The sequence below is a fragment of the Typopeltis vanoorti genome, chromosome 11 (assembly GCF_054136105.1).
Source record: "Typopeltis vanoorti isolate ZY-2024b chromosome 11, IOZ_Tvanoo_1.0, whole genome shotgun sequence".
Classification (NCBI taxonomy): Eukaryota; Metazoa; Arthropoda; class Arachnida; order Uropygi; family Thelyphonidae; genus Typopeltis; species Typopeltis vanoorti.
This window is the reverse complement of record NC_143559.1, coordinates 51,284,533-51,307,580: the sequence shown is the minus strand read 5'-3', so window position 1 is coordinate 51,307,580 and position 23,048 is coordinate 51,284,533. Positions and strand designations below refer to the sequence as shown.

The following is a 23,048-nucleotide window of genomic DNA, read 5'->3' as shown; positions in this document are numbered from 1 at the left end:
AGGAATGAAAATAGCTTGTGAAGAAACAAAGAGAAAAGACACACACACACACACAGAAGACAATAAAATTGAATTTACTGGACTTTGTAAAACAGTCTGAAAATATATCAAGGAAGACATGAAAATGCAGTTATACATACAGCACATGAAAGAAAAGAACCAAACAACAATTAATGATAAAAAATTTATATATTATTTTCACTAAAAAGTGAAGATGGCAGGCTAAATCTGGAAATAGACAACAGAATAAGCAAAGCTGGTATGGTGGGTAGCCAGCTGAATAAATTGATATGGAATAAGAGAGATATTAGCTAAAACACCACATTAACAGTATACAAAACAGTGTTTAAACCAGTATAAGTTATGGATATACAGTTGGGTTAAATATAAAGCACTTGATCAAACACCACCACATATATGTGATTGTAAAAATAATCATAATTTAAAATTATTAATATTTTTACAAATTGTTTATGTTAGTATATTTTTAGTTTTGGTTTCGTAACACGTATGTTGGCACTTGCGATGTGTCCATTGTTAATCTTATTATCATCATCATCAAATTCCTGCCATGTACCCTCAAGGGGTGTACAGGATATGATAGTATTACATGAAAAATTTGCATCATTACTAACTTCCTATCTACAATGTTCCTCCAAATCAGTCTCTTACTTGTCAAGACTCCAACATTATCAGATCTTATATTTCTATCTTCTAAGGCACTTTGTACCATATCAATCCACCTATATCTTGGTCTTCCTCTGGGTCGTTTTACTGCCAACCTGGCAGAGAACACTTGTTTTGCTAATATTTCTTCGCTCATTCTGTTTAGGTGACCATACCACCTGAGATTAGCTCTGCTAACGCATTCCTTGATGCAGACAATGTCAAGTTCTTTCCTAATATCCTCATTTTTAATATGATATTGCCATTGATGCCATCTGTTCACTCCTCTAATCTTTCTCAGGACTCTCATATCTGCGGTCTCTAGTCTTTGGTCAAGTGTTTTACTTCTGACCCAGCTCTCAGATCCATAAGTTAAAACTGGTTTGAACAATGTCTTGTATACAGCTAATTTAGTGTTCCGACTAATTTCTCTATTATTCCTTATGAATTTATTCAATTGACTTCCCACCATACCAGCTTTGCTGACTCTGTCTATTTCTATATTTAATTTACCATCTTCAGTAAAAATCGTGCCTAAGTAGCTGAGATGTTTTACTTGTTCCACAGGTTCTCCATTCACAGCACAGTTGACATTTTCGATGATTCTGCCTATGTTCATTGTCTTTGTCTTTTTATTGCTGACCTTCATACCATATCTATTACAACAGTTATTCAATTTAGTCAGAGAATCTTGCAGACTTGTAGCAAATTTATTTAGAAGTATAACATCATCCACATAAAGCAAAAAGCTGACATTAACATCTCCAATTTTGATATCACGTTTAATACCATTTTCCTTCATAATGTGATCCATATAGATAATGAATAACAGAGGGGATAATGTACATCCTTATCTCACACCAGATTTAACATTAAACCATCTTCCTGTACTTCCTTCAATTCTAACTGCTGACTTACAACTCAAATAAAGAGTAAGTATTGCTTGATATAAAGCACCATTGACACCATATAACTGTAGCATATTGAATAGCTTCTCACCTGGCACCTTGTCATATGCTTTTTCCAAATCGACAAAACTTAAATACAGATCTTTGTTATATTCCCATGCTTTCTCAACTATTTGTCGTAAAGTGAAGATCTGATCCTGACAGCCTCTATTTGGCCTGAATCCAGCTTTTCTTCCACAATTCTTCTCAACCGTTTCTCAAGTATACTTGCATAGATCTTGCCAGGAACACTCAGTAGGGAAATACCTCTGTAATTCTCACATTCAGTTTTATTTCCCTTTTTATATATGGGTACTATGAGAGCTCTACTCCAATCATCGGGAATTCGTCCCTCTGTCCAGGCATTCTGAACTATGCAGTGCAGCCACTGTAAGATTCTTATACCACCATATTTCAACATTTCTGGTCGAATATCACCTACTCCTGCTGCCTTTCCACATTTCAAGCCTTTGATGGCTTTTTCTACTTCAAGTATGGATATGTATTCCTGACTGCATGCCTGTCAGTGTTTTTTACCACTGTGCTGTCATCACTTCGTGTTTCATTTGGCAGTTTTTCAAAGTAATTACTCCATACTTCAAGGATATCTTTTTCTCCCATTTTCATGTCACCTTTATCATCTCTAACTCCTTTTACAGCACTCTTTCCCCCATTCCTAAGCTTCTTCAACAACATCCAGAATTTTTTGCCACCTTGATATTTATTTTCTATATTCTTGCCAAAGTCCTCCCATGACTTCTGTTTAGCTAGTTTTACACAGTGTTTAGCATTCTTACATTTGTCTCTGTATTCTCTAAGAGTACAAGCTGATTTATTTGACAGAAACTTTTGATATGCTTTCTTCTTTTCCCCGAAAACAACGGGGTCCTTGTTTAACCAGGCGATTCCCCAGCTGGCATGAAATTTTGTCATGTCGTACCATTATTTTTTATTTTGGTTTAACCAATAAGAATATAATTTGGTCGGCTAAATCCCAAATCGCCAGCCCGTCCTCGTTCGTTTAGTATCCAAGTAGATACCCAACAGGGTGCACTATGAGAAGGTGAGGATTGGACATTAGGTCAGAAGCCCTAGTCGGTTCTCCACATTCCTATAAACGCTATGTGGAGTTTCCTCTCAATTATACAGCTTTGACCCTTAAGCACCCCTGTTAATCTTATTATTGTTGTCAAAATGAAATGTAAACCATTTGAAATTGATGTACTTACTAGAATTTGATAATTTGTGTATTTTTTTTTTTTTATTGTAATTTAAAATTGTGAGGTGTTGAGGTATTTGTGGTGTTTTGAAAAGACATTATCGTTATGCTAATGGAGACAACGTGTCAGCCATTATACTTCTTGCTTGCCACTTACATGGAGCGTGCATGCTCGCCGAGGAATTTGATGTGTGATTGACAGCTGACAGAGCTTTCGGTATCGAAGTAACAAGGAAAACAAGAGAGAGCTAATGGGAGTTTAAGAATGCATTCTGGAGAAATTTTGTTCTTAGGAAGTTAAGTTTTGTGACAGTCAGAAGAATATTAACAGAAGATTCCGAAAAGGAATCATAGAACTGTGAGTCTTTAAACTAGTGGAGTTGAGACTGTCAACAAGTATTTAGTAAATAAAATAAAATATTGCAGTCAATGTTCTAATTAAATGTTCGAGGAAATGCTGATCTATTTGTTATTTCTACTGGAAAAGGCGATGGAATTAGCTCAACTTAGATATATTGTTTATAAAGTATTAGAAGAAACTTTTCTCTGGTACAGTAAATTGTACATCAAATAGAAATGCAAGAGGTAAGAAGTATTTATATTTCAGTGAGGAATAATATTGTATACTACATAAGGGTAATAAGAAAGGATCCTATGGTAAAGAAGATTTTTGGAAATGGCCCTAACAAAGAAACTGACTACGAATATTTTTGTTGTTGTGAAAACAGGGTGTTTAGTCTGGTAGATGTGATTAAGTATATGTTAAGCATTCCAGTAATAGAATGAGTCAGAGAATGGGTGATTTTTATATTTTTGGATAAGAAAATCTCAAGTGTAGATTTATTTTAGAAATCCTTGGATCCAGTTAATTTTGTAGTTATGTAATTTTATTTAAAATGTATACAGTGGAACCTCAGTTGTCGAACATAATTCATTCCTAAAGGCTGTTCGGGAACCGATTTGCTTTAAAACTGAAAGCATTTTCCCATAAGAATTAATGTAAAAATGGATTAATCCGTTCCCAAACCCCAGATAAGTGCTTATTTAAACCTATATAACAATACTTCATGCATAAAATCTTACACAAAACAGAATAAACACTTAAATAAATAAAATATAGACCAAAAATTTAACTTCACTTTTTAAGTATATGGACAAGAGTTGATGGCGTAAGTGGAAGGAGGTGAGGAAGGGGGAGTCCCCTTCCATAAAAAGATCAGATAACTGTCCTGGGTTTTTTCTCTTTTCTGTCTCTTGACACCACTCGACTCTGCTTGAGACACACTGGGCCTCAGTCGCACTAAAAACGTGTCCAATGAGATTTATTTTTGCTTGCATTTTAAAATGTTTCTGAAATGAGACATAGCACTGTTGAAAAGGTTTATGATGTGGTTTGCGACAGCTTTGTCAGGGTGATATCTTTCCACAAAACTTTGCACCTCACCCCATTTCGCACACATTTCTTTGATCAAAGAACTAGGAACATCCTCCCTTCCTTCCTTCTGTGTCTGAAGACATTTCTTCCACCTCCGTCTTTTGCTGCTCCTTCTGAAGTTGTTTCAGTTCTTCCGTGATGAACTGATTCCTGTGGTCCTCCACATCAGCACTGTGAACTTCCAAGCCCATGATTTTGCCCAGAGACACAATATCATCGACAAGAGCAACACACTCAGCCTTAAAGCCCACAATGTGTCTGTCCGCTACACAGTCTGGTCACAATTTCCTCCAGGCCGAATTCATGGTACTGTAAGTCACCTGCTCACGAGCTTTGTCAAGGATACTTAAGCAATGGAGGATGTTGAAGTGATTTTTCCAGAATTCTCTGAGTGTTAAATATTTGTCAGATGTCACTTCAAAACACTTTTGAAACATTGCTTTGGTGTAGAGTTTCTCTCTGAAACAACTTCAGAAGGAGCAGCAAAAGATGGAGGTGGAGGAAATGTCTTCAGACACAGAAGAAGGAAGTGTTAGATCCTGAATGGAGAGCTTTACAAGTAAATTCTTTATTCAGGATTTAACATAATAAACTACTACTAATTAAGGAGATATCTGCACATCAGCTAATAATTATGAAGTATTATTTTATGTTTTGTAATAATTATAGTCCATGTATGCCATACAGTGAGAGTTATTGTTAGGTTATTTGCAATTCCCAAGTAAGCTGTTTAGTACATTGCAAAATTCTGAGAAAAATTATAAGTAGTAATCCAGAATAATCGTGTATAATCAGTACAAGTCGAGCGTAGCGATGGAGGCTATAGCTACGTGGAAATATGACGTCAGAGCACCTACCTAGAATAATGTAACCTGACAGGTTAGGGAGGGTGTAGGATCAACCAAGGGGCATGAACGATGGGGTCCGTGGGTGAAAACCGCATTGAATAGAGGGCGCCCGAACAGAGCGAATAAAAGATGAAGCACGACGTTTTAGGGAGCTTTTTGACCTTTTGATCTTCGGGTGCCAGATTCGAGTTTTAGGGGGAGTTTGTCGGAGGATTCGTGAGAGAGCGGTGGGTTGACTACGATAATGACGGACGGCAGGTTCTTTTCTTGAGAATGCTTGAAGATTTTCAAGCAGAGCTGATCGCGATATGATGGCCTATGTGGAATCGAGCTTTAGCAGAATGTCCCATTGGAGAAAGTTTCCTGCAGAGCGGTAGACAGCACGCAACAGTCGGAAACGATTAGAAGAAAAAGCATAGTACATCGCCAGGCGCAAAGATGGCCGAAAAACATGCAGTAAGGTAATCCAGTCTTACATGAGATTGCGGCATGAAATCTGAAAAGATCCGGTAATGTAAAGGTTTTTGTTCTATGTTAGATTTATATTTACATTGTAACTAAAGGACACTAGTAGAGAACTTTTAGTGAGAATTTGACTGAATTAATTAAGCCCTTGTGGAACAAAGAAGAGTTGTTAATAAGTAATTTGTGAATGGCTAGACTTGCTTAAATGAAATTTAGAATTAAGATAATCATTAATAGAGTATTAATGAAAGTGTTCAATAAGTATTCTGTGAGTAACTTGTGAAAGGAATTATATGGTAGTAGTATTATGCTTAAACCTAATCTTATCCTTTCATAATTGAAGGATTTAACTTGCTCTGATTCATTGTGATTTAGTATAACCCTTAACTTAGAGTGAATTTTGATCCATTGAGTATTTAAACTTACATAACTGTAAATGTTTTATGTTTTTCCAATAAACACGCTTTGTACCTTATACCTGAGTTATGCCTGATTACAAATTCAAACCACCACTTATGAAATTGAACCCTTTGGGTGGGAAGGAATTTAGATATAATTGCTTAAGTGAGATTCGGTCTACGACTGCTAACTGAATCTGCACAGTGCTAGCATGAGATAAATTATTGCGTGTATCCTTTTGAATTTTGAATTATTTCCCTGAACAAGTCTCTTCTGTTATAGGATATTGGCTGGCGCAGCAAAATATAAATTTTGCCAATATCCGAAGAGGAAATAAATCTGAATTAGTATTTTAGGAGCATGACAGTAGATTAGAAGGAGAGTTATTATAGAGGTAGAATAAGATATAATATAGAGAAATAGCGATATAACAATAGAGCAGCCAATAGGATCTTGGTTGTATAAGGTTTTAAGTAAGCGAAAGGATAGATTCAAGAAACAGTAAATTAATGTATAATAAGATTAAACTTACGATTTAACATTATAAAATTACCAATTTAACAATGGCCCAGAGCAGCCGACAGGATTAAGATAGAAGAAGGTTTATGAAAGAAAGAATATAACATTATAAAAAAATACCAAATTAGCAGAAGGGAGGATGTTCCTAGACCTTTGATCAAAGAATTCTCTGAGTGTTAAATATTTGTCAGATGTCACTTCAAAACACTTTTGAAACATTGCTTTGATATAGAGTTTCTTAAAGTTCGAAATGACCTGCTGTTCCATGAGCTGGATTAGAGGAGTTGTGTTAGGGGCAAGAACTTCAGAACTTCTCTACTAGCTATAATAAATTTAGTTTAATCCTTTATCCAAGTGTGAGCAAACAAAGTTTGCGCCTGAAAGTATCTTCAGGACTGGGGTAAGGTGGTACAACACCAGGGCAACTCGTTGCAAAGGTGGAGCAAGCTACCAACACTCCTGTCTCAGTATCTCCTATAATGCAAAACACATCTCCTTGTGGAGATGTCTAATGTTATGCATTAAGGGAAGGGCCACTTGCGCATATGTCTAATGCATAACATTAGACATATCCACAAGGAGATGTATTTTGCATTATAGGAGATACTGAGACAGGAGTGTTGGTAGCTTGCTCCACCTTTGCAACGAGTTGCCCTGGTGTTGTACCACCTTACCCCAGTCCTGAAGATACTTTCAAGCGCAAACTTTGTTTGCTCACACTTGGATAAAGGATTAAACTAAATTTATTATACTCTAACCAAGTGAAAAATAAACTTTCTCTACTAGCTCTGAACACATCAGTATTAGCACTTGTACCAAGGTTTTTCTTTAACAGGTCATCATGTAATCACCTCGCTTTTTCACAAATTAAAGCCTCAGAAACACTATCACCAGCTAACTGTTTCTTGTTTATCCAAATCAGCAACAATTTTTCCACTTCTTCAATTGTCTGTGATCTTTGTTTAGTAAGAACTTTCACTCCTTTTGCAACATCAGTTCCCTTGATTGCCTCTTTGTTTTTGAGTATTGTACAGATCGTTGTTTTCAAAATACCAAAATGCATAGCAAGATCCAAGCCATGAATGCCATTTTCATGTTTGGATATGATTTCTTTTTTCACTTCTATCGTGGTTCTAACAACTTTTTTTTTTCACTTTGCTGCTATCGCTATCCTTCTTCGGCCCCATGATGGCTTATTTAATAATAATTTATGAAAAATAAACACAACACAAAGAAAATCAAGAAAAGGCACTGCAAATTTGAGTAGGTGTCTGCACTGAGCGGGGGCTATGTCATAACTGATGCGCTCCTGCCGTAATCTCAGCGCACAGAGCATGTGGTTGCCAGTTTGCCTGTTCAGAAACCAGTGCGTTTTTTTGTTCGGGAACCAGTTTGTTCAAGATGAGAGTCGTTCGACAGCCGAGGTTCCACTGTATATTGTTTTAGTTTTATTAAATGTGTATATTTGGTCTTGAGTCAGTGATTTTCCAGATTCTAAAAGAAACAGGTAAAAGTCATTGCACCAATTGGAATTGAATCCTTGTGTGTAATAATAAACACCCGGAGTATAAAAAAACAATCTTGGCAGAGATTAATCTCTTTACAAGAGTTAATCAATGGCAGAATCATATTAAAAATGAGGATATTAGAAAGGAACTTGACATTATTAGCATTCAAGAATGTGTCAGCAGAGCTAACCTAAGGTGGCATGGCCACTTGAATAAAATGTGTAAAGAAAGGTTAGCAAAACAGGTGTTTGATGCCAAGATGGCAGGAAAGAGACCCAGAGGAAGTAGTGCCTTATAAGCACAAAATGTTAGATATGGCAATATTGGAGTACTCACAAGTAATAGATTGATTTGGAGGAAAATTGTCGATAGGAGAGTAATAATAATGTAAATTTAATCATCTAATGCTGTCATAGTAATGATAAAATAGAATTCTACACCATTACAATCTTAATGTTACTTTTAAAACACCTATAAAATGAAAAAAAAAAAACCATATTCTCCTCCAAGGAATCCCTCCCCCCGGCTCACCCTGGAGAATACCATATCCATTGCACCTGTAACTTACCTTATATTAGTGCAACTGGATGCACACAATCCCTATCTGTTTAAAAAAAAAAAAAAAAAAAAACCCATTAAATTTAACAATTTTGGTAAAGCAGGCCTCTCATATCACACTCTTAACACATTACATCAAATTGATTGGAAAAGTACCTGTTCCTTACATCTTACAAAACTGTATGAATGCAAAATTTAAAGAAGCATGTGAAATTTTGATCAACTATCCTAATTTTAACAATAATGGCAGCATAAAAATCCAAGAATTTGGATGACACACATTCAGCCCACTTAGGTTCATCTTTTCCAGCTAATCCTTACTGTAAGACTCTAAGAATTATTTCAGCTCCTGTTGCCCAGTATCTATACTGTTTTGTTCTAATTTATGTGAGAGCATGTTACTCTCTAGCTTAATATATCTCTTAAAAGATTTGTAACCAAATGCAGTAAGGTGTTTTGTTTTTTTTCACCAGAGGTCAGGCCAGTAGTTTTATTGGTTGACCAAATTACTATGACTTTGGCATACCATGTAGATAATTTTTACCTACAAAAAAGGTTCAAATTGTCTACATGTGAGGACATCATCTTTATGCTCCAGATGATGACCTTAATATGAAGGTTGAAATGTCGAGTGACTATTTTGATTTATATTAAAATGAAGTTTTACTATAATATGGTCGTTGTTTCTATGGTTTTTAATAACGAATGTCCATCATTAAATTTCTGTCTGATTAGAAAGCTCACATATTCACACCAGCTATGCTAATCACTTTTCTTTTTTTTTATACATGTGTTAACCTGTACTGTTATGTATATTTTTATCACCCTGCTGTAATTTCAGTAATATGTAAATACCATAATGCTAAACTTTAATTTTATGCATATATGCTATATAATAATTCCTTTCTGACTTTTTAAGTATTAGTATAATAATGTCGTAATCTTAGTATATGTAGATACTGCTTTCCTTGACTTGTTTTGTATATACATATGTTAAACTGTACTGTTATCCATTTACGTACTGCTGATACCTCTGCAGAAAAAATTTTGTTTATATGTAGATACTGCATTGCTCAACATAAATTTTGTGTATGCATCTTATTTACTACTTTATTTTTCAAATAATCATGTAGTGCTGTAGGACATCTTGCCTATTTGTGTACCTTCTAGTAATTCTGTTTATTCTGTTTATATGTATTGCTAAATTCAGTTTATACTACATTGCTAAATTTAATTTTCATCCATGCATATATAATAATCCCTTTTTGCCTATTTTTATACTGCTATAAAAGCATCTATTATAATTTTACATATATGTAGATACTGCATTCCTTGGCTTAGTGTTTCGTATTTTGTGTATTAACTTATATTGTTAACTATTTTTGCACTACTGTAATAACCTCTGACCTTGTGTGTCGCTGTGTCCTCTGCAGCAGTTCTATTTATCTATAGATGCTGCTTTGTGGAACTAGATTCATGTACAGACATATTGTTTACAATTTTCTGTAAATGCTAATGTTGTGACCTTTGAAGTTTTTGTGACAAATAAACTAGAAATCTATATCACTTTGTCCTTCTTTTAGGCCTAATGCTTGCTATCTGTTCATTACTTTTGCCCGTTTGTTCTTTGCAATTGGAGGTGACTAATTGTAAAGTTGGTTTACACCTGAGTTTTCAGGTTATTTTTGATTTTTATGGTAGGGGTGCTTAAGGGTCAAAGCTGTATGACTGAGAGGAGACCTAGACATAGCCTATAAAGGAATGCAGAGAACTGACCAGGGCTTCTGACCTAATGTCCAATCCTCACCTTCTCATGGTGCACCCTGTTAGGTATCTACCTGGATACTGAACGAATCAGGATGGGCTGGCAATTTGGGATTTAGCCGAACAAATTGTATTCTTATTGGCTTAAACCAATATAGAAAATGATGGTACAACATTACAAAATTTCATGCTGACTGGGGCATTGCCCAGTTAAACAAGGCCCCCATTGTTTTCGCCAGGGAACCAGGGCGAACAGTCAGCTACTGGAACAAATCCTAAAACACACCCCAACTCAGCATCCCCAGAGTTAAAGATCGGTACCATCAACATAAGAAGCCTGAATGGCAAAAAAATGGAGCTAGCTGAAGAATTAGATAAGTACCAGATCGACATAATAGGGGTGACTGAAACAAAAAAGACAAAAGCTAGTGAGATCTTTCTGAACAATAAATACAAAATGTTATATTCAGGCAATGACAATCAAGGAAAAGGAGTAGCCATAGTATTCAACACAAAATACGAGGCTAATCTTCTTGAATGGCAGGCAGTCTCAAGTAGAGTGATGTGGGCAAATATCAGAATGGGGAATTGGACGATGAGACTTATTTGTGCCTATGGTCCCACAGAAGGTTCTACTAAGGTAGAAGTGGAGGAATTTTTTGATGTTTTAGAAAAAGCAACTGAACAATTTAAAAGGAAAAGTTGGGATCTAAATAGCAGAGTAGGAAATGATTGTCAGACATACAAAAATATTTAGGAAAAATTTGGAGAAAAGAGCAAAGCTAATAATAATGGCAAATACCTGTTGGATTTCTGGTCAGGACATGGACTGGTTATTACTAACACCATGTTCCAACATAAAAATGTGCACAAATTCACATGGAGAGAAGAGACAAGGAATAAGAAAAGTCTCATTGACTATGTTATTGTTGATAGTGATGTTTTCTCCCTGATGCAGGACACCAGAGTTTACAGAGGATTTGAAATTGGAAGTGATCACTGTTTAGTCTTGAGCAGGATAAAATTGAATTTCATATTGAAAGAATAACATGTAAGAAAGTTTTAAAGCGAATAAAAATTGAGCAGCTCTCAGATGTGAACTTTAGACTAAAATACACAAAGATTATTGAAGAGAAAATGAAAGAGTTTGAGAACAGGAACCAAACCTTGGAGATTCAGTGGCAAACTCTGAAAAAAACTCTGATTGATTCAGCCAGAGAGGCATGTGGTGAGGTTGTCTGCAAGGATAGAAAAATCAGAACTCTATGGTGGACACAGGAAATTAAAGAGGCAGTGAAGGAAAAGAAGAAAGCATATCAAAAGTTCCTGGCAAATAAGTCAGTTTTTGCTATTAGAGAATACAGAGACAAATGTAAGAAAGCGAAATACTGTGTAAAACTAGCTACACAAAAGTCATGGGAGGACTTTGGCAAGAATATAGAAATTAAATATCAAGAAGGTGCCAAAATATTCTGGATGTTGTTGAAGAAGCTTAGGAATGGGGGAAAGAGTGCTATAAAAGGAGAAAAAGGGAATGAAAATGGGAGAAAACTGCTAAATGAAACACGCAGTGATGACAGCACAGTGGTAAAAAAACACTGACCAGGCATGCAGTCAGGAATACATATCCATACTTGAAGTAGAAAAAGCCATCAAAGGCTTGAAATGTGGAACGGCAACAGGAGTAGATGATATTCGACCAGAAATGTTGAAATATGGTGGTATAAGAATCTTACAGTGGCTGCACTGCATAGTTCAGAATGCCTGGACAGAGGGACGAATTCCTGATGATTGGAGTAGAGCTCTCATAGTACCCATATATAAAAAGGGAAATAAAACAATGTGAGAATTACAGAGGTATTTCCCTACTGAATGTTCTTGACAAGATCTATGCAAGTATACTTGAGAAATGGTTGAGAAGAATTGTGGAAGAAAAGCTTTGTGAAGAATAAACTGGATTCGGGCCAAATAGAGGCTGTCAGAATCAGATTTTCACTTTACGACAAATAGTTGAGAAAGCATGGGAATATAACAAAGATCTGTATTTAAGTTTTATCAATCTTGAAAAGGCATGTGTCAAGAGAGAAGCTATTCAATACACTACAGTTATATGGTGTCAATGGGGCATTATATCAAGCAATACTTAGTCTTTATTTGAGTTGTAAATCAGCAGTTAGAATTGAAGTTCAGGAAGATGGTTTAATGTTAAATCTGGTGTGAGACAAGGATGTACATTATCCCTTCTGTTATTCATTATCTATGTGGATCACATTATGAAGGAAAGAGTGGTATTAAACCTGATATCAGAATTGGAGATGTTAATGTCAGCTTTATGCATACGATGTTATACTTCTAAATAAATCTGCTACAAGTTTGCAAGATTCCCTGACTAAATTGGATAACTGTTGTAATAGATATATTATGAAGGTCAGCATTACAAAGACAATGAAAATAGGTTGATATTGAAAATGTCAACTGTGTTGTGAACGGGGAACCTGTGGAACAAGTAAAATATTTCAACTATTTAGATACGATTTATGGTAAGCAGTCAATTGAATAAATTCATATAGAATAAGAGAGAAATTAGTCAGAATACTACATTAGCTGTATACAAGACAGTGTTCAAACCAGTTTTAACTTAAGGATCTGAGAGCTGGGTCAGAAGTAAAACACTTGACCAAAGACTAGAGACTGCAGATATTAGAGTCCTGAGAAAGATTAGAGGCATGAACAGATGGCATCAATGGCAATATCATATTAAAAACGAGGATATTAGGAAAGAACTTGACATTGTCAGCATCCAGGAATGCGTTAGCAGCGCTAATCTCAGTTGTTATGGTCACTTGAACAGAATGGGCGAGGGAAGATTAGCAAAATAAGTGTTCCCTGCCAGGTTGGCAGGAAAACGACCCAGAGGAAGACCAAGATATAGGTGGATGGATACGGTACAAAGTACATTAGACGACAGAAATATAAGATAAATTTTTTTTTTTTTTTAATCTTTTAAATCTTTGCATAGTGAAGGTATGCAAGTTCTCTTCACTTAAACTTTGATATAATCCAGGTCTACCTATTCACTGATGAGACCTCAAAAAAAGTTGAAACAGGTCTGGTAGTGACCTCTCCTCATAACGTAAAGCAGTGTTACATCTCCTAGGAGCTGTGTTTTCACATTGTGAGAAAATATCAAGGATAGTGAGGGAGCTTGTTCCACCTTTGCTTCGAGTTGCCTTGGTGCTATACTACCAAGTGGTCACTTATGCTTGGATTCGCCGATAGTTTTCGGCATGAAACTCATAGATCGTAGCATTCAATCTTAGAGTTTCTCATACTGGCTGTAAAATAAAATAATAAGGGATTTTTATCCCCTTAATTTAATTAACTTCACCAGAAAATATAGCCGTTTGGCTTTTCATCTTAATTAGAAATATAAGATCTGATAATGTTGGAGTCTTGACAATTAACAGACTGATTTGGAGGAAAATTATAAATATGAAGTTAGTAATAATGTAAATTTTTCATGTAGTACTATTATATCCTGTACACCCCTTGAGGGTACATATCAGGAATTTGATGATGATGGTATACAGACTGAGATTTAGTTCATTATGAAGATTTCTGTGAGTGACCATTTAAACTACTGCAACATTTCAAAATTTAAAATTAAATCTTGGTTTTGCATTTTTGCAATTTCATACTCTTCTTGTTCCCTTCTTTATTATATGTCTTCCATTATTGTTTGATTTGTACTCTTTTGTGTTATCACAATTGGTTACTTTGCATACTGCAAAGGAACAAACTAATTATGTCATCATAATCTAAGTGGTAATCAGCTTATTTTATGCACATCGAAAGAATATGTAGAAAGTTGGAAAGCTGAGAAAGAATTACTTATTTTTTTTCTCTCCAGCTATTTAATTTTTTTATACTGATTCTAAAAACATATCCTAAATGATTTTCTATTGTTTATCAAGTGCTGCTGTGCCATAAAACATCACTGGCTATCTCTCTGGCTAATGTTTTGGAATCATTCTGGATTCAAAAAATTCACTAATGTACTCATTGGTTTTCATTGAGAGCTTTTATGATTCAGTATGTACCATATAAAAGATCCTATCAGTGGTTTATACTGTATGAACCATTGATAAGTTCTTTCTTCAAGTCTCATATAAACAGATTAATATATGCTTTTTTTTTTAATTTGATATTTTTTTATTATTTAAAAAATTCTGTATTTTTTTCATAATATGGAACCCCCCCCCCAAAAAAAAACAAAAAAAACATGCAATTTCTTCAGGCCACGAATAAGTGCAGAGGTGGTTTTCCAAATAAAAGTTAACACTGATAGTGTGACACAGGGTAACAGTAACAGATAAGTTTTATTGACCAGGTGAGGGGCTAAACTTGCAATTATGATATTATAGGTAACTGTGGTACTCCACTCAGCTGACACCTAACTAGCCTGCCAAAGTAAATTTTTCCAAGTGATACTCATATATCATCTCTTGGCTTTGATCAATATTTTTTTTCTTCTTCCTAACCAAACTCACTCTCTGATGCATAAATTAAAACTGGTTTGAACCGTCTTATATGCTGCTAATATAGTGGTTTAGCTAATTTCTCTCTTATTCCATGTAAATTCAATTGGTTCCAGCTATACCAGCCTTGTTTATTCTTTTTCCACATTTAATTTGCCATCTTCACTAAAATTGTTCCTGGGTAGCTAATCTTACTTGTTTTATGGATTCTCCACTGAGAATGCAGTTGAAGTTTTCCATTTTCTTGCCTATTTTCAGTTTTGATCTTTCTATCGCTGATATTCAACACTAAATTTGTTGCAGCAGTTATTCAGTTAAAGAATCCTGGAGACTCTAGTGTGATTTGTTCAGGAGTGTAATATTATTTGCATGAAGAGTTGAGATTGATATCAATGGTAAGGCCACTTGCATTCCTAATGTGATCCATATAGATAATGAATGATAGTGGAGATAGTGTATTCCCTTGTCTTCCATCTGATTTTACATCAAAAATATTCATGTACTTCCTTCTGTTTTAACTGCTGAACTTACAAGTCAAATATGGACTATGTATAACTAATATAATGTCCCATTTACCTCATATAATTGTAGCATCATCAACAGCTTTTCTCTTGGCACCAGATGATGTGCTTTTCCCAGATCAACAAAAAATTAGATTCTTGTTATATTTCCACAATTTGTTATAAAACTGTGACAACCTCTATTTGGCCAGAACTTAATTTATTTTTCTTTTCACAAGTACAACTGCATAAATCTTACATGGGAACAACTAGCAGGGGAAATTTCTAATTTTCACATTGTTGTATTTCTCCCTTTTTATAGATATGAATTATGAGAACTCTACTCCAATCATATGGAATTTGATCTTCTGACCAGGCTTTCTGAATTATGCAGTGCAACCACTGTGAAGCTTTCATACTTCCATTTGGAACTTTCTGGTCAAATACCATCTGCTCCAGTTTCTTTTTTCAAATTGCTGGTATGATTATTATTTGGACACTTCCATGGAGTCTGAAGAATCATCGCAGGAGATCCAATTTATCCACACAGTCTTTCATGCCTCACCCTGAAACCATTCAACAAAGAACTCACAACTGACTGACAACCCATTCTACTCATTCACCATTCCCCAAACAAAAATCTAGTCTTCACACTGCTACTTACAACACCTTTATTCAAGTTCCACGGATGACCCCTTGTCTATCCTATAAAATCCTTTAAGCAACTTAAATGTTTCTATCATATCCCCACTTTTCCCTTCTATCAACCGACTTCTGCAATCCATACACCTTCAATCTATCCTCATAGGGAACATTCCACAAGTAATTCACCATCTTGGTCACTCGCCTCTGAATCCTCTTCGCTATTTCCTCATCCCCAAGAAACCCAGGAGATCATAAAGAGAAATGACCTTATCTCTACTTGTTAATGTCGACAAGTAATCTTATTGGCTACCTAAGCAATATGTCCTCTAAACTTTAACTCTCTCTACTACCATCACCCCTAAATCTCTAACTTTATCTATTTCCTGAAGTACATTGCCATCAATGTCATACACAGCTTATAATCTATTTATCCCAAATATTGACTTTTATGAAATTTTCATTTTCTTATTTGCTATGATATATAGGCATCGTGATACTGTTTTCAGTTTTGCATTAATATAAATGTACGTATTCAGTATTAAATATTTAATGTTATGTTTCCCTTCAACAGTTTTGTCATAAAATGCTTGCTTATTATTATTTTATTTATTTATTTTTAATTTGTATAGGAAGATTCTCATTATGCCAAATATGTATGGAAAATGTGCATACAGCAGCATAGGTTTTATACAAAAAATGAACCATTAGTCAGGTAAAGTTTTGACTTTTTTTTAAAGAGTTAACATAAAAATTTAGAATAATATTTACCATTCTCTTAATGTCCACATAAAAATAGAGTACGAATTGTTGATATGAAATTTTATGTAAAGGCTTCTTGCTTATAAACTATACTGAATACTCCCAAGAAAGGAAAGTCTATTCATAAAATGTCTGTTAAGCAAGGGTATACCATCACAAGAAAAGTGTGATTTATATGTCATGGATCAGAGTTTATATATCTTTAGTGATCTTTTAAACATTAGTTATGCCCTGATTCCTAAATTTTATATAGAGATAATCAATTTTGCATAACCATTCCCAGTATAAAGTTTTTTAATTACATTTTGAGAGAAACCCCATGGATACTCATACACTTTAATTATTGAATACCATCTGAACTATTGTACAAAAAACTGCACTAATCAGGATTAAATCATTTTAACAGCTAAAATAAGTGGTTAATTTGCTGCCGACCTCTGTCAGTGTCATCAGCATTGTAAAATAAACTAATAAGTTTTATCCTCATATTTGTAAATTGTTTTAAACTTAGCTGATGTTTAATAAGTTTTAAACAACAGCTAACTAAACTCATTGATGATCATCATTTTTTAGTGTCTACTTGTAAGGACTGTATCAGATATTATGATAGCTCAACACAAAAATTTCTTGAATAGCTTCTTATCAGTATTTTCTTCCAAATTGGTCTATTATTTAAAAGATCTTCAATTTACATTAACCAACCTAATTTCAGTCATCATCTGGGTCTTTTTCATACCATTTTTGCTTCAAACACTTGCTTTACTAAATTCTTAGTTCTGTCTAATTGACCAACATGCCATCTTAGATTATTCTGTTTGCATATTCTTAAAATATTACTGATTTCAAGTGCTTTTGTTATATTCATTTTTAAAATGGTTCTGTTATTGATTTGATGCCACCTGTCCGCTCTCCAATTTTTTTCTCGGCTCTCATATTTGTCATCTCCATTCTTTGAACATTTAGTTCTAAGCCCTCTCTAAGATCCATGTTAAAACTGGTTTCAGTACTGTATTGTATTATTATTATTATTATTTTAATTTGAATCTACCCACAAAACCTTAAGTGGGTTTACGGTTAGATAATCTGGGAACCCTGCTCTAGAACAAACAGAGCAGATTTTTAAGCTACGTGGGTCTCTGATAAGTAGGGTAGTAGCCTTACACCTGGCAACAAATATTTTCTGGTTGTTTATAACTAGCTTGGTGTTTTGGCTGATTTTTCTCTCTTGTTCCATTTATATGGGATATAAATTAACACATGCTGTGTACTATATTGATGGATTGAACTGCAAGAAGTTGACAAAACAAAGGACTTGGGGTGGGAGTGGATTATGGATAGAGAACTGAAGTTTAAGAGGGTGTATTGCAAAGGTGGCCAAAACAGCATATCATATTACATGGTTGTTGAAGAGCACACAGACAGGTAGGGATAGGGAAGTTATTGTTCCACTTTATAATGCATTAATAAGGCCACATCTAGACTATTGCATACAAATCTGGTCACCTAGATTCCTTGATGATGGAGAAGTGGTGGAGAAGATCCAGAAGCAAGTGACAAATTGTTGCAGATCTGTAGAATGTTTCCTATGAGGATAGAATGAAGATCTGTGGGCTCCAAAAAGCATTAGATAGGCACAAGATTGATACTGTACAGTGCAGGAAGGGACAGAATGAGGAGTTATACCTGGAAACTGTGTAACAGTGTGGTTAACAAAGGTGTTAGGACTAGATTTTTTTGCTTGGAGGGTAGTGAATGTGTGGAATGCATTGCCAGAGGGGTTGTGAGTGCTTTTTCTTTGAATGAGTTTAAGTAGATGTATGATAGGTATTGTGTGAATAATGGTTAAGGTGTCAATGTAGGGTCTACCATGATGAGTCTTCTGACTCCACTGAGGCACCCGTTATAATAATATAATTTTATAAAAAATATTATTATATTTTATATAATAAATTTTTAATAATTATATTCACTTATCTAGTTCCATACTTACTTTGCTCTCATCACTAAAAGAACTCTGTCCGAAATAGCTGAAATGTGTTACCTGTTCTGTTAGGTTCACTGCTGAGAATGTAGACTCTTAAATTTCAAGTGGTACTTTTATATAAGAGGGTATACTATGCATTGATTAAACAACTAAGTGTAATAGCTCCTATTTAAATATTGACCTTAACATCACTTAATGATGTGGTGCATATAAAGAACAATGGATATAGTGCATGAGATACAGCCCTGCATTGTATTTCATTTAACATCAAGCCATCTTGCTGTATGTCCTTCAATTCTTCTCACAGCTGATTTGCAAAAAATCGTGACATTTAGTCATATATCACTCTAGTGTTTTGAATAGTTTCCCTTGGTTACTTTGTCATGTGTGTTTTTATTATGATGTTCTCTTTGATTTCTTTATTATTTATCACAAAGTGATAAATAATAAATCTAGACTTAACATCTACTATTTGGACTTGAACAGCTTATTCATTACCAATTTTGATCTTTATAATTTTTCTTAGCATTTTCTCAAGTACACGTGTATAAATCTTTGGGAGAACATTCAGTGGAGAAATTCCTCAATAATTCATCTAAGTGCTAAAATCAAAAATGTAATAGAAAAGTACAAAAGAAATGGTGGTTCTGGTAGAAAAAAAAATGATTTGTCTTGTGATAAATGCAATATGAAAGAGAGAGCATGAAAGGATTGCTGGAAGAAGCAAGAGTGAAGACTGAGAAAGTGAAAATAGTATGTTACCTAGATGTGATAAGGCTGAATTAAAGAAGGGCTTGGTAGCAAACAATTCTATGTATAGGCTGTGGGGAAAGAATAATTGTGAGGTTTTGGATGTGTGTGGAGTTATTCAGAAAACGTGTGCTGTTGACTTTGACATTTCCAAGGCTTTTGATCATGTTTAGCATTAAGGCCTGCTTTGCAAATTGCCTTCCTTCAGTCTACCTACCACTCTCTGTAACTGGATGGCCAAATTTCTGTCTGGCCGTTCACTTCATGTCATCATGGACGGCATCCTATCTTTGAGCTTTGCCACCAATGCAGGGGTAATTCGGGGCTCCATTCTCTCACCTACCCTATTTCTCTTATACATAAATGACCTACTCTCAGTCACTACAAATCATATCCATAGCTTTGCCAATGATACAGTAATCTTCACTCATCCTACTCCTTTGACAAACCATGTAGTTCTCAGGCATCCCTTAAATCAATATCATCAGCAACCAGTGTCTTAAACACTGGTCTCCATACCATTCTTCAGTGAAGCAAAGATAACCTAGTCACCTTCATTGCTACCAAAATGCAGTCTTGCCTTTTCTCTTCCAAAAGGGATCTCAGCTCACCATCCCTCATCCTCAGTAATATACACATCACCAGACAGAATTAACTCTCTCTCCTTAGACTGTCTTAGATGTTCTTAGAAACAACAGAATCCTTGAAACATACTCCGAATCTTAACAAATATGGTTGTATAAATTTGCCTAAGATTTGGGAGATTGTCATCTTAAGACATAACTACTACCTACTTTCTCTCTCTCTCTTTTTTTTTTTTTATATAGGGGGTGCCTAATTAGGACTTTAGTCTTTGATTTGTTGCTACAATTTTTCAAACTAGTCCCATTATTATACCATATGGTAGTCTTGCGTACTGTGTTTTGTGCTCTGAGATGCTGGTTATAAAACCAGCGAAATATCAGTAATAAGTCAATAAATAATTATTTACTTATCTTTCTGTGTTCTGATATATTACTATCAAAATTAGTCAACGACCTCTGGTCTAAAACTTGCCTTCTACACTGATGTCGATATAAATTCGAACGCCTATTCAAAGAGAGCGGTGAGGCCTTACTTCAATGCCCTAACTTGAACAAGAATGAATGCATATCCTTGTCAAAAATATGGGAAAGTTTGATCTGAATAACACATTAATTTTTTTTTTAAAATTAATACCTTCTAGATACTACATCTGTCTAATGATATCTTTAATATGATTTTATAAATTAAGTTTTTTGTATGACATTATAAATTTATACATGTAATTTATTTCTGCACTCTTATGTTTACCTTTCTTCAGTGAAATGATATCGTGATTAGTGATATAACATCACGTTGCTCGTTCTAATTTTTAATGATGAATTGTTTGTATTCTACCTTGTAAAAGATTGTTTCCTGTCAAGCCACTGATGATAGTTTGTTCTTTTCAAACTGAAATATCTGGCAGTATATTAAATATACTTTTCTTGTGCTAACATGTTGATAATTCCACAATTTCATGTCACAAATTTCTCTCAAAAGTAGAATTCTGTTCATACACAGGGAAAGCTTTACCAAAAAGACCAGTAAATTATCTATATACAAGGTAAGCTATGAGCGAGGATTATTTTTCTTAAAAAATGTAGTGACAATAAGATCATTCCTAACTTCGCTAAGATAAAAGAAACCATTAAATCACCAGGAGCTCATATCTACAGGAACATCAGCTTGTGTTCCTGTAGATTGTGTTCTGCAATCAACTCATAGCAGCTAAACATGATCTTGCTATTATCATTTGCTAGGTTGCTGATCTCCAAACTTTTATCTCTGCAAATTTATACCCACAACTTTCCTACACAGTTCTTAATGTGGCTAAATGCTCTCTGCAATGTTCATTTAATAAACAAAATCGACATCTAAATAAATTCGATGTCCTTGTTGTCAGACAAATCAAGCCTTTCCAGTTCCAGATAATTGGGTTATTAACATGTCCGGATGCCCTTTAACGAATAGTGAAACACTTATCCTTTCAAAAGGACATGAATTCGCTATAGTATCTAAAAAGATTCCATATTTAGATTTCCTTTTTAACATTGAATGAAACTTATCTCACCTCTCCAGTGAAAAGGCTAATACTTTCTGCCTAGAAGTTACATCCACACTACTTAAAGCCAAGCTTCTCCCATCTAACAAATCTTTGTATTCCCTAAGATGCAACAGTTATCACTAAAGCAGACAAGGGAAAAGCGACAGTAATTATGGATTCCTCAAATTACAAAAGAAAAATGTCTCTTTTACTACGAGATCTCTCAACATACCAAGAACTGGATCATGACCCCCGCTAACAGGCAACTGAAGAAATTAAATTCCCTTCTAGATGGAGTTATAAGTTTAGATGCAGACACCATGGAAAGGTTAAAAATTCATTTTGCAAGACCTCCTAGGTTTTATGGTCTACCAAAAATCCACAATTTAGACATTCCTCTGCATCCTCTTGTAGACTGTATTGATTCACCTACTTACCGCATAGCCAAATATCTAGTGAACTTGATGAAATCACATATAGGCAAATCTCACTCTTTTTTGAAAAACTCTTCTGATTTCTTAAATGAATTATAAAATGTCTCCTTACAACCTGCTGATCTTATGTGAGCTTCGATGTAGAATCTCTATTCACAAATGTACCTCTCAAAGAAACTTTAGAATAAGGTGTAAAGGATAAGGGTGTTGATACGAGATTTTACATCGAAGCTCACCATAAGATCAGTTGGTTGTAAGGAGACATTTTATAAGTTAAGGGATATTGCATCCCATATTGTTTCTTAGCCGAATAAGAAACTCAAAGAGTTTCATGCCGAATATAGAAACTATATAAAGTTCGGCGATTCCAAGCGTAAGCAAATACCTGGATAGCAGCGCCTGACCCATATGGTAGTGCAAACTGAGGCAACTCATAGAAAGGGTGGAGCAAGCTTTGATCACTAGGTCTAGGTTGATTAACTAGGTCTACCTACTCACTGATGAGACCTCAATAAAGGTTGAAACCGGTCTGGGTAGTGACCTTCTCTCATAATGTAGAACAGTAATACAGTTCCTAGGAGCTAAGTTCGCATTATGGGTAAATACCAAGAATAGTGATCGGAGCTTGCTCCACCCTTTCTATGAGTTGCCTCAGTTTGCACTACCATATGGGTCAGGTGCTGCTCTCCAGGTATTTGCTTATGCTTGGAATCGCCGAACTTTATATAGTTTCTATATTCGGAATGAAACTCTTTGAGTTTCTTATTTGGCTAAAAAATTTCGGATCCAGATATTTCTTGTGTCAAAACAAATTCTACAACAAGTAGAAGAAACTGCCATGGGAAGTTCACTTTCCCCTGCTCTAGCCAACTTTTATTTGGAGCATTTAGAAGACATCCTTTTCTCATCTATATACCCATCTGGGTTAGATATATAGACAACATTTTTGCAGTGTGACCTCACAATGAGATTCCTTACCTTCCTTTTTATCCAGAATCAGTAC

The 23,048-nt window shown here is 34.9% G+C and overlaps 1 protein-coding gene across 1 annotated transcript in view; it reads left to right on the top strand.

The window, feature by feature from the left end:
- Pez (protein tyrosine phosphatase non-receptor pez) overlaps positions 1 to 23,048 on the top strand; it is a 350,703-nt gene that overhangs the window by 121,238 nt on the left and 206,417 nt on the right. Inside the window, exon 9 of the mRNA XM_090400358.1 lies at positions 16,641 to 16,723. Within this exon, the coding sequence (XP_090256484.1) occupies positions 16,641 to 16,723 (83 nt within the window). The remainder of the gene's footprint in view (positions 1 to 16,640; positions 16,724 to 23,048) is intronic.